We start from the raw sequence: 20080 nt of genomic DNA, 5'->3' as shown, positions 1-20080 counted from the left end.
CTGCTGTAGACACATGAGAAAGGTGACTGAATCCCCTGCCATCAGCTACAGCTATTTTTAAAAGAAAAGAAAAACATCCAGACACAAAGAAAAGCTAGTCTTGGCGTCTGTCTTTACACTTTAAACTTTAAAGTACATCTGATCTATTTTTAGTTAAATTTGCTGTCTGCTGCTTCTCTGTCTTTAATAATACTTTAGAAACACGCAGCTGCACCATCATGAACAAACGTACCGTTGTACTGTATCCTGGATCCATGATGACTTGTGTGCTCTTTGCTTTTCTTTACTGTAAAGTATGAATGATACATTTTAAAATTTGGATTTGAACACAAACCTTTTCCCTGTCCCTTTGAACTCTTGGCCCCTGATGAATGCTTGCCTGATTGTGGAGTTTGGCACAGGGGATTTCCAGAGGGGACAATGGCAAAGCAAAAAAAAAAAAAAAAAAAAGATCTTGAAGCTCCACAGCAACCAGTGTAAATATAATCAATTTGAAAGATGTGCCTTACAGACAGACCCATCAGTTGAAATGCTGTAGTGAAAAGGCAGAGGTTTGGGTTCATCTCAGTCAGCCCCTCCAACAGATGTAGAGGACGTGTGAATGTGAAAGGCTCCTACTCCACATAACACAGTAGAGTACACTCAATTACGAAACCAGCCCAGGAACAATCTACAGGAAACAATGTGTGCATTTCGCTAAAAGACAATGTAGAGCCCATGGGACGCAGTATACAGAACATGTGAGCCATTCCTAAAGTAATTACTTTACTCTTCTAAAGCACAATAACCCCCACAGCCCACTGTATGTTACTAACGCACAGTTATTAATCAGACTATCTCCTATATTACACAGTCTAGCCATGTCAAGACAAGCACTTTCTATAACAATCATGACAATACAGTGCGCCAGGAAGTCGTGTGGATAAAATGTAACCAGCTGCTACCACAGTCTGCAAACAGAGGGTTCGCAGACTGTGGTAGCAGCTGGTTACAGGTTAAGAAGCTTGAATTGTACGTGACAATAAATATGCTCCATGTTTTATACCTAAAAAACGCAGGTAATTAAATCCAGCTTCGTTTAACTGTTCCATCCTGACGGCAGGCGCTAAAACATGTCCCTCGTGCAGTCCTCGGTTTGCCATGTTGAACAAACAACCACTTTAAGATGCTCATGGCGGCTTTTTGTTTGCTGTTTCCCCAAATCTTCCACAGATAAATGTGTCCTGCGTGAATGATAGAGTCTTCTTTATAACACAGAGCACATCTCAGGAGTGGATTCGACTGCAAGCCCATGAACAAGCTACTCAGAGTAAACAATGTGTGTATTCCACCGAGAGACATCGGCATTAAAGAGCCGGTGGGCTGTAGCTTACAGAATACATGCGCCGTTTCTAAACCTCACTGACTTCGGGGCCTGTGTCATTAAAACGCACTCAAGCAGTCAAGACAGTTACATATTCTATGAAACATGTGAATACCACATAATCAACATGCAGTGAGAATAACAATTCGCACCTGCACTGTAGACAGTGAAGCAAGTCAACAGCATCGCATGCCTCCCCTCCACCTGCCTTCTCAGCGTTGTGCTCCACATGCCTCGCAGAGCAAGGCTGCTGGGAAACTGCAATCATAATCATCTCCTTTCAGGGCAAGACTCAAATTGGCTTTCCAGCTGTTTCATCGATTACACCTCCTTCTAAGGAACTGACACTAAAAGATCTGAGTGACATTAAAGAGAGAAGCTGCTGTAATTTGCTTAGATATTTCAGTAAAAAAGGCGCCTGATGAACATCAGAGCGGAGGGTACGAAAACACATTTTCCTAATTCTGCTTGAAAGTGACAATAATGGTGGAGTTAGCTAGCACCCGCCGCGTTCATCTGATGGACGAGGGCCGCGCTTTTGTGCGGTCGTTATTGTTTGTTTTCCCATTACAGTGCCCCCACAAAATCTAAGAAGCTTACGGACAACAAACTGGAGATACAGCTGGCAGGGACTGAGCGCTGAACGAGCTTCAAGGATTTTTCTCATGACTTCATCACGTGGAAAACAGCCAATGCTGTACAAAACAAAAAAAAACAAAAACAACATAAAAACGCTGACAGCTGGATTCATCCTACGTGGCACACAACATCTCTGCAGACCTTCACTGGCAATTTTGATCCTGTTGTGGACTTTCTGACGTCTGTCAACAACCGTGCATGCACTGAAGATGAAAAAGCACGGCCGCTTGTCAAATACTATATAGCAGCTGTGAAATTACACTCCTTGGCTGTGTCGCAAGGTTCAGTGTTGAAAGCACTTCACTTTTATACTGTCTTGCTTTCCTGTCAATCAAAAATAAAACAAAAACAACATGCTTAGAGTTTAATTTCACTCCTAAGTAGCCATACAGTTTATTTTCTGGTCAAAAAGTCTCAGGCACAATTTTACAATAAAGTCTCGTCTTACTTTAATCTTTTTTTAAATTGCTTTCCCCTTTGACCTTTAGAAAACGTTCCAATGTTTAGTTCATGTTTTTTTTTTTTTTTAATTCATCTATGGTTTGTACGTGCACGTAAAGCAAGTGAGATGAAGCTGAAAGAGTTTTCACAGTTGATTTAATTCCTGAACACCCCCGGAGAGCTTGGCGCTGTGTCAGAAGTTCTTTCCATATGTTGGTGAAGGGTTCTCGTTCAGTCGTTCTCCTCAAACACTCTGAGGCAACGAGAGGCTGACTGTTCGCCCATCTGTCCCGTGATGGGAGCTCGCTGTGAGGCCTGGGTTTTTCTCAGGTGAGCGCTAATGTGCCAAGGGGAATTCCCTTCGATTAACACGCTAGGCTATCTTTGAAAATAACTTTATTGCCCTGGTTCCATTTCCGGGGGGGACACAAAATGTGCTGCATTCTGGTTCCACTTAAACACATCCAGGATTGTTTCATCTGTACAATGCTGGAGAGAGGGAATAAGAAACAATTGTCCCATGGCTGTTATCTTGATGTGTTGAACAAAGATAGACTAATATACTCACAGCAGCTGTTTCTTGTTTCACAATTAAGAACACAGACAAAGCTTATGTCTCTTACATTGCTGACTGTAACTATTACCACTTTAGCTAACAGCCAGACCTTTGTGTGGCTTGGCTTGATCCATTTTGACTGACCAAACAACAGTCAATTAACCCAGGTCATCTGAGCCAGTAATCTGGTGTAGCCACACAAACAATAAACGGAGCCAGAGCTTAACGAGTTCGCAACAGAACGATTCCAGACCAACTGTGTTAAAAACATTTGTAAAGGGAAGTTGGTCTGACTTCCAGGCTAGTGTGCTAGCAGCTAGTATTGTTTTTGATTTATTTATTTCCAAAACTATCCACCCATAAAAGATAACATTGTGGGATGGTTCAGCCAAATAGATTTTTACAACCTAGTTGTATTTGATTGTGGATGTGGCTTCTAGTGGCCACAACAGAAACAAAGGAGCAAGTTAATCAACACAGTAATTATAAAACAACAGTCCGTGAGGATGTTGGGGTTGAAGGCAAAGTTAACTGTGTTTTCCCATTTCAAACTTTTTCCCCCTAATTTACAGTACTGCAGCATGTTACGGCATAGCTATCGTGTAGATGGTTATGTTGTCAACAGCATTTATACCTAAACCGCTGATGTGTCCATATTGTTGTGTAATTACACCACCGAAACACTGGGTGGCGACTGGACAACTGTGTTGAGCTGTCTGCACTTCACACAACGGCTAACGGGCAGTTTCGACTTCTGCGTTAAGTTGGCGCAGAGGCTACAGCGACAGCACAAACACCTACACAGTGACTGACGTGCACCTCCGTAACTACACACCGCAAGAGCGGTGATTGGTCCGCTCGGTGGCAGTGTGTTTCTGCTTCAGTACTTCTTTGTGTTTGTGTTCAATTAAACAGAGGCAACAAATATCTCTGCTGTAACTATTTTATCCTTTATCACAATGATTTTGTTTTTCCCTAAACAGAAGAAATGCTCTGTTCACATTACAAATGAGCCCACCAGGGATACATGCTTGCACATTTGATTAGTCACTGATGCTGCTCTGTAGTCCAAACTTAACACCCTGCATTGTCTTGGTAACACCCCATGTGTTGGAATATAGCAGTCTTGCTTCTCGTGCTTATTTGGCCTCACTGAAATTAGTCAAAAGCCCCATTTAAGCACTTTAACTGACACTGAGTCAAAAGCAGTATATCAGTTTCTGGTCAGATTACAAGTCTTGATGTTATGGGTATGAATCTAAAACCAGACCTTCATCCTGTCTAGAGAGCGCTGGGGATGCATTAAAGCTGTGTTGTAACTGTCAGAATGGCAGAAGAAGAAAAACGTAGTTACGAGTCTGACTTTTGATGTCTATACCAGCTACTAACTGTCACCTAACACCAACACATGAATAATTTGTATGTGTCAACCACGAACCAAACTGGTCCACTTTTATCCATACATTATTCAGTGATGCACTAATAAGAAAAAAAAAGACCGTTTCTGCCAACACATTGTTTCTCTGTGCAAGGTTTCGTAACTTTTACATTTGAGGAATATATATATATATATATATATGTATAAACATTTATGTAATGGCTAATCCAATTTATATTGTGTTTTAGAGTAACTATAAAGAGTGGATTACTACATTTCTAGGCTGCAGAAATACAATCACTGACGACATCCCAGTGGTCCACTGATCTCAGATAAGTCTATGAAATCTCTGGGTTGATAATTCTTTTGAAATTGTGTGTGCCTCATTCATTCATTTTCTGCAACCGCTTATCCTCTAGTGGGTCACAAGACACTGGAGCCCATCCAAGCTGTCACTGGGCGAGAGGCAAGGTACGAGAGGGACAAACAACCATTCACACTCCCATGCACACCTCGAGTCCCCTTAAAATGAACGGTATTTACAGGAAACAAACAAATGTCTCACCATGCTGGGATTCAGATTTTCCTGTAATGCATGATGCACTTTATGGCCAGTTGTTGGGCATGTGTGAGAGCATTCGGACATGGAATTTATCCTTCAGCAGACTAAGTTAAGAACAGATTTGGATCGTTCCATCAATCTTTATTATAAAGCACTTTAAAAACAACACGGTTGGCAAAGTGCTGTACACGAACATGAGGACAAAAACAAAACAAGATTAAAATCATAAAAATCATAAAATGTGAGTCTGGTCGGATGATGATGGTTGGCAATGTTTAGTGCACCAGGGGTTATTTACTGTTACTTTTCTCTTTGCCGATAAAGAAGGGAACAATGCTGGATGAGAAGGAAATTGTCCTTATCTACGCATCACAATGCAGAGATAGGAAAAACATCGAGTTAACAAAGCACACAACAGTAAAAGTTCCAAGTGAAGCCTTGATCAGACATGCTGTGGCAAACACGCACTGTTCCAAAACACGACATGTGCCTTTTATCTGTCTCCCACAGCAGACACAGTCCAGCCCCAAAGCACTTTCACATCCTGGGGACATATCTCTTTTGATAACAACGTTCCAGCTGAGGAATCCAGACAAAGTAAGATAATGGCATAAACTGCAGCTCAGAAGAAGCAGTGTGATCATAACTGTGGATATTGTTATGAGAGAAGCAGGAATAATTGGTGAGGGAGTTTCTTTCTTAGCTGCGACTCTTGCCTCGAGTACTTGGAAAGTCGAGTCGGGAGAATGTTGTGCGGCAAACTGCTTTGACTTTTTTTAGACTTTGCTCATGATAAATGTGGATATTAGTGGGAGGTGTGCTTGTTTTACAGCTCAGTCTAGCCTAACCTAAACTGAACTGACAAATTCACACAGAGCTGAAAGCCTTTCCAGTACCTGTGTACACAATCTGTCTTAATCAGATTGAGTGAAATCATCTTACTATATTGGCAACACCAAAACAAGACCCTAACTCTAGGTGTATGACGCCCACATCGTTCAAAATACATCTCTGGGAAAACTGCCCCTATCAGAGGAAGCATTGCAGCACTCACGCTCAGTTTAATGGACCAAAGGAGGCAAGTAAATGAACTGCTCCAAGCAATGTATACACATTTATTTTTCTTCCAATGTCCAAGGGAGGAAATGTCATAATTATCTTCAATTTCCATTTTGTTTTCAGTTGGTTTTAATAGCTATAGGATTCTGAATATAATGAGACAAGCACAGAAGGTAGCATGTAGCCAAGATGATTGAAATTAATTTCTGTTCCTGAAAGGTCGCTTCGTTTTCAGCCACACGAGAGGTGAGCTGGTAATACCATTTGTGCATTAGTCGGGAAAATGAACGCTACCACGATGATGTCTCACAACTGATCAGTCAGTCAAATGGTTTTTATATTTAGAACATACAGGACTAATGACTTTGATACACTGACTATAAACATCTCGTAATATCCATTTCTTCAACATTTCAATCAAATAGCAGCTCCACACAACTTTGACATGAATGGAAGCAAATCCAACTGAACAGAGTAATGACCTGAATGTAACATTCCTATTGCTCGCTTTGTTCAATTTTGTTCAGCTCATGTTACTTTGTTCTTTGTGTTGCTTTGTTTTCCGGTCCGGTCTTAATGGCATTTTATTGTTTAAGGGAGCAGTTTGAATTCCCTTGATGTTGAAAAGCTCTGAACAATAGCTTACCTGTCACTTTTGTGCAAATTTCAACATATTGTTATTTTAGATATAACATGCGAATTTTACAGTACTTGTATGTGAGTGTGTGTGTGACTACGGTGGCCACACACACATATGCAAGTTTGGGGAAAGTTAAAGTAAAGCTTCAAGTCTAAAACTGCACCGTAGCTGCCTCTGCGATGTGAAGAATGGTTACAGACTATATTTTACTGTCATGAACTCTTCCCGATTGTCTTTTCCAAGCATCTGACAGTGATATCTGATGAAGTCACTTTGCTTGGTCTCATATCAAGAAGGAAATAAATGCACGTAGAGTTAATTAAATGTTAATGTTTGACCCGCCATACTTGTCTGTATATTCAAACGCGCATAAATAATTTAATGAAGCAGAAGCAGCGGAGAGAGAGCATCCTCAATCGGGAACACCATTTCCCTGCGTTTCAGTTAAATCATTTATTGACACTGACCAGCTCTTTAATCTGTGCTTGTAAAACAGTACAAACACAGTCTTTGTGCTATTTAAACGGTTCACCCATAGTTTTTCGTCCTCGTAAGTTATTCGAGCGGGTGAAACTTACTTTTCCCGATAAAAGTTCAGCGTCACAAACAACTTTTCCCAAGACTGAAAGTTAACACTAGCGGGTTTAAATCATGAATGTGTCCGCTTTTATGCCGCTTAGGTCAGATAAGGAATTAAAACTGAGGCGGTGGGGTCACCAGTGCGGTCGTTTTCTTACCTTGTCATCCACCGAGTACCTCCGCGTGTGCTGCACCGCTCCTGCGCTTTGGTTCATCTTTCAGCACCGTGGACAGCTCCGGGCCAGAAGAGAAGAAGTAAAAAGCGCCGGGTCAGACTGCGATCGACAAACAGCAGCTGAGACTGAACACGCAGACCAACTGGCCGAGAAACACGGAGTCACTGAAACTAGTTAACCGGTTCGTTTCAGGCTGGTTACTGGTTCGTCGTCTTCCCTGTGACACGCATGGGTTCTCAGCCAATGGTGCCTTGTGCGTAAAGACTTTCTGTGCTTGTGCGCCAGCTGTGAGCGCAGCGTTCACTCATTCGATGCTGATAACTTAGCCCGAAAAGACAGATAACACAATAATCTACGAGCCGGCGGGCTGCAGTAGGCATGTAACGCTTAACCATCCATTGAAATCTGTGTTTGTTTCATAGATTCTAAATCGTTACTGGGCTTGTGGTGTGGACGATGCGCGGCTTATTGTTAGGATTACCATTTTATATGGAACATTGAAAAACACAACATAGGTAATGAAGCTGATCACGACGGCTGACTACATGTAGCCTAAAGGCATGCACACAACATGATGATTTTTGAAAAATTAGTTTTACGCATTTTGGAGTCAGTCTGGTACTGAAAACGTAATATAATTAGTATTATTGTGACGTAAATGAAGCAGACAGCATGCTAAGCGTTAAAACGTTTAAATCAGCCATACATTTAATCTATGACAGGCAGTAATTAATAGTACAGCACAGGGAAAAAGGGAAACAAGGATAAGTGAGCATGTAAACAAGTGATTGTCCTAGACACCAAATAATGACACATCCAGACTGTTTCATTTTGTTATTCTGTCCACTGAAATGCTTCTAGCTGTGAGGTAAAAAAATTTACCCAAGTTCTGACAAAAACACCTTGGGCAACTGTGTTGTCTCCAGCTAAGGTAACCACTGCAGTGTCTCTCATCTTTAGATTTGGAACTGCACAAAATTGCAAATCACAACCGAGATATAATACATTGGATTTGTTTATATACTGAGGTGGCGTCCTTGATCCAAAGTAATCACTGGAAGAAATACTGTAAGCGGCACAGCAAAGGAACTAATTATTTTCCAGACCTTGGTGTCAGGGTTGTAATTAAAGCTGATGGGGAGTAGTTTATACTAAGATTTGATTATAACACTCATGAAAAATGGGACTCATTTTGTGGGTCAAAACGTAAGATAACATAAGATGTCACTGATTACTACAGGAAGGAGTAGTCGGGGTGGGTGAGGGAAGACAGACAAACAGAAGTCAGAGTTATAACTACAAACAGAGCAGGAAAGATCTCATAAAATCGATACGGCATCAATCATTAACAGAGAGGAGGAAACAAAACAAAGTCTAGAGCGTTAGATGTGAGACAGAGACAATGTGGCAAAGGGCAAAACGATAGCTGGTATATGTGGAGAAATAATGAGATGATGATGACAGGCGAGTGGGGATGAAGCTGTGGCCTTGTTGATTTGACACCACATGGAGCATCTTCATTATATGTATATGCACGGAAACAACAGACAGGAGGGGATCTCTCTGGAGCTTAGGCGCTGCCAGTGGTGGGGGGTGAGACGGAGCCAGCGGGGGAGAGGATTTAACCTCTTATGTGAATCACCTTGAACATGTTGAAGGTTATGGTGATGGAACGCAGGCACATAAATGGTTGGTTCCCTGCAAAGAATATGCGGATGAGAGGAATTGCAGGGAAAACGGCAAACGTGTATCAGTAAAGGTATACAACTGTCATACACCTTAAAAAAATCATATAGAGAGGCAAAGAAGAAGTGAGCAGATGCATGTTACAATGTCATGTAGATACAAAAAAAGAGACTGGTTTTCTACCACAGGACTGTCACTCAAACATCACTACAATTTGTTTGCCCTGACTTCCTTGTTCTCTACATGTTCTCAAAGTGCCACCCTGAGTACTTTCTATCCTGGAGCTCCCTGTTCTGGGAGCAGTCAACATTATTATCATTATTTTTTATTCTTTTTAACACCATGACTGTGGTACATTCAGTGAGGATGCCACTTGGTACTCCTGTTATTATGACTCACTGTTGCTTTGTTGCACTTTGTTCCTGCTGAAATTTGGTAAAAAGGTTTTGATTAGGTATGTGAAAGTAAAAAATAAAAAAAAAAGGTCAGTTCAGTCAGGTTAATTATTTTTAATAATCATTCCTTTACAACGCTCTCTGTCTCACACACACATTCCCAGGTTCTGCAAATTCAACTGCGGCCATTAATGATCTTGCTGTTAACTGTACAGCTGTCCTCTCTCTGCTGGGGTCAACCTCTGTCACCTCCAGTCTTCAGTTACCCATTTCATCACATCCCATCACCATTGTTATGAGATTATCATAGGATCTACCTTCAAAGACACAATATAACATCTTATTTTTTCACTCAGACTGAAGTTTGGATCTGAAAAGTGTCTGTCATCCATGAAGTCCTAGGTTGTCCACTTTGTCCTTGCAGTCCTGAAGGTTACTGAGTGGATTTGGGGATTTTAGTTCAGGCATCCAAATTCACCCTAACACAATATAACATCACTGTGTGTACGTCTGGGTCAGATAACTGAAAATAAGATCATGGATGTACTTCATATAATTTGCAATACTGGAAATGGTGGGGGCTACCATGTACAGAACCAAATTTCAAAAATTATATTTGCTTGTTAAAATTGGCTTTGCCATAACAATTAAGATCTTTGTAAAGACGGCTCTACATTGAAGATACAAATCTATAAAGGTCTTAACAGTATATAACATACCGTTTTATAACACTAGAAACATGTGTACCAGGGACATTTTGCACCTAAAATGCAATTACACTGCTGCAGATCTTGACTTTCTGTTTCAGTGGGGGAAAAAAAGATGTAATAATGATTCATTCTCTGGGTGTTATCCCTGGTGACGAGAGGGCCTTGAACTTGGAGTTTGTTGTAAATGTATCCGAGCAGCAATCATCTTATTACAGGTCTTCTGACCGTGCTATTATATGAAAAAACAAAAAAAGAAAAAAGAAAAAAAAAACAGTTCTGAAGTGGATTTTCACAGTGACGACTGTCAGAAATTAATTAGAGCATTAGCTTACCCGTGTGTTAACATGTTTTAATTGTTATTGGACTGAATTGAATTGAAAATGAATTAAACTGAATTGTTCAAGGTTCTTTTTTGCATGTTCTCTCTGTTTCTGTGTAGGTTTTCTCCGGGTACTCCGGTATCCACCCACTGTCCAAAGACCTGCTTGGGTTAGGTTGGTGATACTACATTGACCATAGGGGTGAGTGTGAATGGTTGTTTGTCTCTGTGTTAGCCCTGACATAGACTGGAGACCTGTCCAGGGTGTACCTGGCTTCCAAATTGAATTGAATTAAATAAGTACATGTGGGTTTTGTCTGAAAGCTCAAACCACGGACAAAGCAATGAAATTAGATGGACCATGCTTGGAAGATGTTTCACACACCTTTAGATAGAGGAACACTGAGGAAGAGGGAAGTGTGTGGCCGAGACAATCATGCCGGTAGCACCTTCATCTACAGAGTGGTAGTTGTTTCCCGTGGCTGTGCGCTGGGAGCTGTCCAGTCTGTCCGGTCTACCTGGTGATCTCTACATCAATGAGTAAAAGTCCTTTGAAGGCCTCTGCTTCCCTGCGCTTGAGAGCATGTATTGCGGTTTGGGAGACGAAGATGCGATCTTTTGATGCATGAAAGGTCGAGGTGCGAGAGGAAATGTGTCACTGTCCGACAGTCAAATGCCAAAATGTCGCCAGGAAGTTCACGGCAGTACAAAGGCAGACAGTGGCAACGGAAAAGGATATCGTGTGAAATTGTTTTCTTGTAGCCACAGGACGACGCTCAGTGTGCAACAAAGTTCCCATGATGCACATGTTTTGTGATTTACAGTATATGACACTATATATATATGTATGTATATATAATTATCTTATGTCATAAGTGCTGTGCCCTCACAATCAAATAATCCCAGCTCACTTGCAAATTCTGCAAAGATTTACTGCTGCCACACTCTCACAGATCTTCTGTGCTTCAACTTAATCTTAATCTCTCCTTTTTGCGTAATTGTCAGGCACATAATACGTAGGGGCAATGCCCTGAGCTGCCGTCCTTTATCCTTTCACCCGCCTCCCAAAACCCCTGCCTGGATAGTGCTTGTCAGTCGTAATAACTCTGCTCGCTTGTCTCTATTTTCTCTTCAGCGTTCTGTTAACACGCCTTGGATGTCTGTTCACCAGTGGTCACAGTTCAGTAAAGCTGTTGAAGGGGGAAATCAAACGGCCACGTAGCAGATGTTTTAGCTCCAACAGCGGCTGGAAAATAAGTTTGCGAAGTTGATCCAGACACACTATTCATGCCACCGTTTGCTCTCACGTAACGGTCGTTCTTTAGTCAACAGCGTTCACTCATACAGTAAGAGGAAGTTAAATAAAAGCAGATAAGCCATACGTTTGCATTGTGTACTCCTGTAGCTCTCAATTCTTCCGTCCCCGAGAACACATCATATTTAAGAAAGATTGGGTTCATCATCAATAATCACTGCTGAACTACACAAATATTTATGTGGACTAATTTAACCTCCCGGAGGAGAGCCTCTGATCACGATGATGAATTTGGAATGAATATTTTAAATCCTGGTAATTCTCCAGCTGCAGCGTTCACTACAATCCCGCCACCATCCTCCGGATTTCTCCGTTTCATCCCGGTACCCAACGTGTGTCTCGCACATAATAATATATTCATAGGGGGATTAGTAACAGTAGCACCTCTTTTTTGTTCCTGGTCATGTTTCCAGTGATCACGATGCTGATTAGTAAACACTGATCTGATAGAAACCTGTGAGACACACGTGTATATAAAAGGATCGACAATAGTTTTATGTTGATTAATTGAATAAGCCTCTGAGGGGCAGATCAAATACACACGTCCTAACATAAACCCTTATTCACTTGACCTAGAAATATTAATGCAAAATATTACTTTAATATTTTTGTTTTTGCATTTTTTTTTTTTTTAAATGGGAATATGATAACTCTTTGGTGTTGCAGATGTTTAGCCTCTCTGTACATGCAGTCAAATGTTAAAGGGAACAAAAACTGAAGTGAAGACGTGAAAATAATATTCCTGTTCCTAAATCTTCTCAACGCAAATGATCGGTGGATTCAGTCTGTCTGATTCTGTCTACGGTGTCTTTATGTAGCAGCAGTTCTCTGTGACTCTACCTGAGGGTATGTGTGGCTGCTTTCATGCTGTAATGGGACAATCACACTCGTCTCTAAATTCATACAGTTGCATCACAATCTATGGAGAAAGAATTCTAAAAATCTGACTCGTTTGACCTGGGTGTGTTGTTAGACTCTCATTCTTGACATGAGTGCTCTTGACTCCAGCCTTCACGGTAGGCCTTTAAAATGACATTTAGAAGAGCATAGTACCAGACCATTTTCTGCACACTCTGCGTTTATACTGTCTTAGAGAAAAGCCGCGCGTGGTGCTTTATAGCTGAGCAGGCAGCTATCCATCACTACAGTCTTTTTTTTTCCTGCTTCCACCCACCATTTGCACACATGGTGGCATTTTCCTGCATGTTCTTCCCTTTAAGGAAAAAGAAGCTGTGAAAGCGGCTTCCACGGTGCACCATTACACCCAGTCTGTTCAAAGAGCTCGGCTGCTGTGGTGGATATGCTTAAAGAAAAAGCTCCGCGTCTTTACAATAAGCGGATTCAGTGCATTCTGTCCTGCCACACCGGCCTTGCCCACGTCGGTGCCAAGTGTACTAATCCCTCCGACTCTTTTCAGATCCGTGGCCCACGGATAATGTCCCTGATGTTACATAACAATTGTGTGTTGTTGTTTTTTTTTTCTTTTTTTCTTATAGTCCCGTTCCTAATTTAGAAACTCTGAGCCTCTCTATTTTTAGTTTCTTTTGATTAGGGTGTATTTATACCCTCACGTCAAGATTGTTTTCCTAAACTAATTTTCATTTCATCATTTTTAGACAATGAATAAATGATAGACTTGCATACAGAAGGCAGCACATTAAAGCAGCTGCGTTCAATTATGGCCCCATAGAGATATGTGGTGTTCCTCCACGGTGACAGCTCAGCACAACTCCATCCACTCAGAGATTCCTTTTAATCTGTCTCGTCTGTTCCTCTGTGCCATTCAGCGCTCGTTCCTTCGCAGCGTGCGCACGCTTTCAAGGTATGATGATCGTTTCCTCTTTGATCTACGTGACAGGATTATTCCCCGCCGATGCTGCTAAGAGCTTTGCAAGGCACGCGGAAGCGGGCGAGCACGTGGTCAGAGAGCAGCGCTGCGTCAGTCCAAACCTGACCTCCTGATGTCACAATCTGTGCATCAATCTGTTGGCCCCCGCTTCCTTCAATCGGCTACAGGAAACAGAAGAGTCAGGCGTAGCTCTCCTTCATTTCTCCTCCCATCATTTCGTATCGTTCCCAGTCTGAATGTGTGTTTGTACATTCTGCAGCGGTCGCATCTTTTTCTTTTTTTCTTTTGACTATCGCCTAGGCGAGAAAATGCTATTTACTCACACGTGTCTGATGTGTTACACTTCCACGCCAGCTGGACCGCCGCTCACAGTCATTAAATAAATCTCCTTCCCCGCCACCCACAATGCCAGACAGCATTATTTGTGTCCGATGTTTCCATTAGCAATGGCCACACCGTCTGATGTGTATTCTATAACCTCCCATACGGAGGAGGGATATTAGTGTGAGACGGATGCCACCATTCCCCAAAACAGATGAGACAAAAGTGCTTGTCTTTCCTCCTTGATGGATTCCTGGCTCTGTCAGTGCTCCTGGAACATGGTTGTAGGATGTTGATCATTAGACTTTATTTATTTATCATCCTGTAATGGTAAATAGAATTCTTCACCAAATAGAAAAGTTTTACAAGGGGGAAGAAATTCATACCATCTTTATAGCCGATCTACCTGCATTCTGCTGCCATTTTAATAACAAAACAAAGAAACTTCCCAGCAACAATTTGTACTCTATTCTGTTTACCTGCCTCCCCTGCTTTCTAGATAATGATTTCCCCTCTCCTAATACATTGACTTATTACTGTTGTAATACTTTGGGATTACCTCGTTAAAGAACGGGTGGCTGCCATGTGGTCACCAGGGAAACAGGGTTCTGGCTGGTGTCTGTTTTTTCAAAATGAATGCCATCAAGTCTGCTGGAGTTTGAGCCACTGAGAACTGTCAGTCAGTGACCGTAACTAACTTACTTCAACTAATTTAGCAACAGCTTCCCTAAATGAACATGAGAACACTTTTTAAATGGTCTGAACAAGATTCACTGGAAGATGATTTTTGCCACTTGTGGCTAGAAATGGCAGAACCATAGACCCTGTAAATACGGACAGGAACTGCTTCTCAAAGGTGAAGCCAAAGCAAGTAGAGCTCCCACTGGTGACTGGCTGCAGTATATGTCATAAAAACAAATAATGCGTATAATCCATTATTTCCTTGTAACTGGTCGAGGTAGAGCTGAGTGGAGTGTCAATTAAACAAATAAGTGAGTGTGTCTGCAGGAAGTGTGGTCAGGTCGTCGATACCGTGGCTCCGCTCTCAGACCGTACCGATCCGACTCTGGCTCCAAAGTCGCAAGATGGCGCTGCCTGTATCCCTGAGAAAACAGCGTCAGTTTGGCCAATGCAAGGAAGTGAGGACGTTTGTCCATATTTATAGACCAAAACAAAGGAAACGCAAGATTGCAAGTGCATGCAGAAAATTTCAGACACAGTGGAAAAATGTATATTTCTAGAAAACGAGGGGAAGCGTGTCTGATTGGTATACAACGTGTACCAACGTGTACCAGTGTAATATACGATGATAAACTGCTATGAAACCAAACGTGTTAAGCAAATGGCAGCTGGTCTGCTTTGTCATACTAACAAAACAAAGGAAAATACCCAAATTTCTGAAAGGGAGTCAACATAAATCAGTCTTGTGTGTGTATGTGTGTGTGTGTGTGTGTGTGTGTGTGTGTGTGTGTGTGTGTGTGTGTATTTATATATATATATATAAATGAAACAGTAAGTTTGACATTTCTAAACTGTACCACCTTGGATGAACAAGGTTTCTAATTTTCAAAAAACCTCTGCACTGATCCGGCATTTAAACAGCATTGTAAATCATCCACTTGTGAGCATTGAGTGTGGTGTAAAAGGAGCAGTGGGAGTGCTCACTCTCTGTTCTCAGTGAATTAGGTGGGCTGACCTTACTGTCTCTATTCTGATTACATCTCTGGCCTCTCTTAAAGTGGAGGCTGGCTCTAATCAGAACCCGGTCATATGCAGCACCACACTCACATTACCATTCTGTTTAAACGTCTGACTCTTCAAGCCTGTTTTCACGTTCGCTCTTTGGAGGTGTTTTCCCTTACCTTCTCATATGGAGCACATTAATTATGAATAAGGCAGAGGTGTGTGAGTTGGAGGAGCAGTGGTAACATAGGTCCAATGGTAGGGGAATACACAGGAGGCTGTGCAGAAATAGAGAGGAGGTCCCTCACATTGCTGTGCTATAAAAAAAAAATATCTCACAATAATCTCACAGTAATGCAATAATGCTCTTTAGAAAACGTGTCATTAAATGTTGTGTTTCAACCGTGTTGTAGACTACTGAATACAAATGACGGCATATGAAGGAGTACAGATTCAACCTTGAATCCACATTCACAGCAAGAAGCTGGATTGAATTTCCCTGTGGTTCCTCTGCGGTATTCGGCTCTGGCACCGTGACACACTTCACTGTACAGTACGGGCGCATGGCTGACAGCAAATGATTAATGCACGGGTCTATTTAAGACTTTTTGTAATTACAGAGTGAAAGGGGGAAGAGAAAGTAAATCCACAAAGGGAATAGCCCTCGCAGCAAGACATCTGCGATGAATTGAGAATTGGACCAGCGACACAGGCACCATGGAGAAATTTGTATTATATTTTAATGATTTTTGACCTAGTATTTGAGAAACTTCTGTCTTATAAGTAGGGCTTAGACACTGGATGACCATTGTGATTATATAAGAATAAAAGTGTAGGCCTACCACACTGGGTGCTAATGGTAATACATTTAATTGAGTCAACTTCATTTCATATTGATAATACTTATGAAACCACAAAGTCATACAATCCCATTCTTATTAAAAATGCCCATGACAATAAATCACTTTCAGAGTCGCATACTTCACTTTACTAATTTGAACTCAAATATCTTTAGTCCAATAAAACCCATTTGGTCTGACAAATTACTTGAATTACATCTTTAAACTGGCATCTACAATTCACCAATCTAATCCAAAGACCTTCTAACTCTTCACTTCTGTCTTGTTTTTTCCTAACTGTTGAGATATTAGGAAGTTTTTTCTGTTATTGTTATATTTTGATCCTATCATTCCTTTACTTACCAAGCCTTTCATCTTGTGCTGTGACAATTACTTTCATCGTTTGCTTTGGATACCTGCAGAACTCATGTCATCTTTTCAAGCAAGGTTTCACTGTAAATCTGCTGACGGCCTTTCTGATGGAAGATAATGGACGACAGTAATAACAGTTATAGAGCAGGCTGTGGCAGGAATTGACAATCATAAACATTTTGCGGCTGACGGCATGTCAGGTACGTCCAGTGATATTTATTGATGCAATCAACTATGATTGAGTATATCAATCATAGATTATATACCTCTGCAGAAGAACACTGTCAGGATTCCAATGACTATTGTTGCCCCGAAGTGGACGGAGCCATGGCCACCATGTTGGATGAGCTTTACTCCACCCACACGCGGATATTTCAGATATGGATGTGGGGGTCATAAACAAATGAGTTAGAAAAAAAAATCCCCTGTGCAGTTGTCTCAACAGTATTGAGACCAAATGGTCGCAGTGCCCAGTTGTGTTGCTGCCCACCCCGCTCTGCCACGGAAGTATACGGTGCAGACTACAGAACTATCGCTCGGTGAATCTGAGCATTTCAGAGGGAAGCAGGGGAGAGGAAGAACAGAGGAGTGCAGAGACAGCTCGTATACGATAATTATGGAGGTTTTTTTTATTGATTGAATCTTCCAATAGTGCCCCATTGGTATCCAACACCATATTAAAAGCTCTCTGCAGAGTATGTGGGTTCCTGAGGGAGCTACTGGGGACGAGACGTGTGAAGGTTGTGAGTTCACCAGACCTCTGTGGCCAGCTTCTTGTGTCGATTATAACTGCTCAATGGCAAATTTAAAGTTTAACCCTTTACAGGAAACTCATTGAAATAGTTGGGAAATCTACATTTCAACCCTTGAGTGTTATTGTAGGACATAAGTAGATTTTTTCAAATTTTTTTTATTTTTATATATAAAATCAAGATCGATGAATCCATACATGGCTCATTGCCCTTGAGTGGTAGACAAAGGTAAACATAGAGCTGTATTGTAAATTGATGATCCATCTCCTCTATTTGGAGAAGGACGTTGAGATCCGCCCACCCAACTCTTCGCTACCTGTTAGCTCAGGCTACCACCAGTCACTCAAAGTGGGAACATCATGCAGAATGTTAAACCTTATTAAAAAATAAACAAATCCTTGGATATCTTTTTGAGCCCAGCTGGTATATCCACAAATCCAGTGTTACGTTTGTCTTGCCTTATGTCTTTTGTGCTCCTCTCTCTTATGTGTCTAACTGACCTCATCACCCCGTGTGTGTATATAACCCAGTCCTTCCCTTGTCATGGCTGTTGTTGTCCAGTTGTTGCAGCTTGTTGTTCCCCTGATTTCGTGTACCTTGGATTATGCTTTCTCATTTGGTTTGAGTTCATTTTTATTAGACTTGCGTGTTTGGATTTGCTTCCCTCTGCAGCACCTTTAGTTATTTCGTAAGTCATCACTGAATTCATTTGCTCATCCTGTCTGTCTGGACTTTGTGTCTTGCACTTGTGTCCTCACCATTGACTGCATAACTGTTCCCACTCTGTTTCTACACACTGTGACAGACAACAGATGGATGATTAAAAAAAACGCCTCCTCCTGGGAAATACAAACCTCTACCCTGCCTGAAACCTGATGGATATTTTGGGCATGCATTTCACAATTCTACCCAGAAAGCTGTTTTCAACACAGAGGTTACAAAACCAGCAGATCATAATGCGAGAAGTTACTCAATACAAGAAAACAGTCCTCTGCCTTTTATAGACCAGTATGCGCCACAAAGACAATTTTATTTATGTTATTCATCCAATGTTGATTTGTAATAGCAGAAGATTTGCAAGAATTGCAGATCGTAATTACTTTGTTTCTTTAGGTGACACAAACAAAACATCTTAGCGGATTTTCTCCTTCTGCTTTTTGTCAGAGTTCCAAGAGAAAAATAACTTCCCTGTATTGCTATTTATTTAGTGTTTCCACACATGTAGCCACTCAGATCTCTCCTAGTGCTCCCGATGTCAGGTCTGGCTTTGTCCATACGATTATTTATTTGTTGAATTTAATTTGTACACAAGCCCACACTCCTTTCCGCCAGGAGACAGCAGCGAGTGTTGCCGTGAATTTACGCCAAGTATAATGGCAAGTATAACCCAGTGATTCTCTAGGAAATGAAGACAAAGTAGTGCCCACTGAAGTGTGTGCGTGCGTGTGTGACCTGCAGAGTCTTGTCAAGAATCCTGGAGTGCAGCATTTCCTGCATCTCTTTAATCATTGTATTTCATCTGTTGGTTTTCATCATCACTTTCATGTTCACACATCAAACCAGGAGGTATATGTAATGACTGTTTTAGATCTTAAGAAGGCTAACGTGTTGGGGAAGCATGCAGCCCAAACAGCAGGAGGTCACTGACTGCTTTTTTTGACCTGAGGTGATTTTAAATCCACATCTAATTATTTATCACGGTGAAGACCACATGTTTTCAAACAGGATCGTGCCCAGAAGCTAAATTCGATCAAAACAAACAAGCAGACTCTTTTATGTTTATCCAATACCATTAGAATATATTGATGCATTTAGCTTGATGAAAGAAACATATATCATCTGCCAACAGTTCGGTTTTCCTCAGCACAAAGAGCCCTTTCTGCTAATTGATTAGCAGCCTGTCTGCAAATGGATCATGTATAAAGAGGCCTGCTGCCTGCTGTCACACACTTCATTTCTCAGTAGTCACTCTACAGTGGGAGATTCTGAGCAGGAGTTTTTGATCGTGCAGCACATGAACAAATAATCATCAAGTAAAAATCTAATCAAAGACATGAAGGTGAGGTCTGGCTCTGTTTTGAAAGGAACATACTTTAAGGACTTTAGAGAAATACACCAATGTGATGATGTTTTCTGACTCAGCTGTGATTTATATTAAGCTGCTCTTTGAGTGTGATCAGATAGAGTTTGTGAAAATGCATTATTAAGAGGACAAATGAAAATTTGCAAACACAATAGGCAATATTTAGCTTGAAGTTGATGATGATGGAACCTTTGAATTGTCACACCCACAACCTTTAATTTCCTTCTACCACTCTATGGCTGGATTAAGATATGTCAACAGCACAGCCTTTGTCGACACATCTTAAATGAATCAGGTTGAGCTCTTCTGGGCCCGTTGGAGGATTTCTGCACTTTTCTGAAGGATCAAATGATTTTCTAAAAC

At 41.3% G+C, this 20080-nt stretch overlaps 1 protein-coding gene across 1 annotated transcript in view; it reads right to left on the bottom strand.

The window, feature by feature from the left end:
• LOC125017363 (inactive dipeptidyl peptidase 10-like) overlaps positions 1–7608 on the bottom strand; it is a 100973-nt gene extending 93365 nt beyond the window's left edge. Inside the window, exon 1 of the mRNA XM_047600395.1 lies at positions 7376–7608. Coding sequence (XP_047456351.1) covers positions 7376–7432 — 57 coding nt within the window. The 5' untranslated portion in view covers positions 7433–7608. The remainder of the gene's footprint in view (positions 1–7375) is intronic.
• Positions 7609–20080: the final 12472 nt, after the last annotated feature.

This window comes from Mugil cephalus, chromosome 12 (assembly GCF_022458985.1).
Source record: "Mugil cephalus isolate CIBA_MC_2020 chromosome 12, CIBA_Mcephalus_1.1, whole genome shotgun sequence".
Lineage (NCBI taxonomy): Eukaryota > Metazoa > Chordata > Actinopteri > Mugiliformes > Mugilidae > Mugil > Mugil cephalus.
This window is presented reverse-complemented; position numbering and strand designations above follow the sequence as displayed.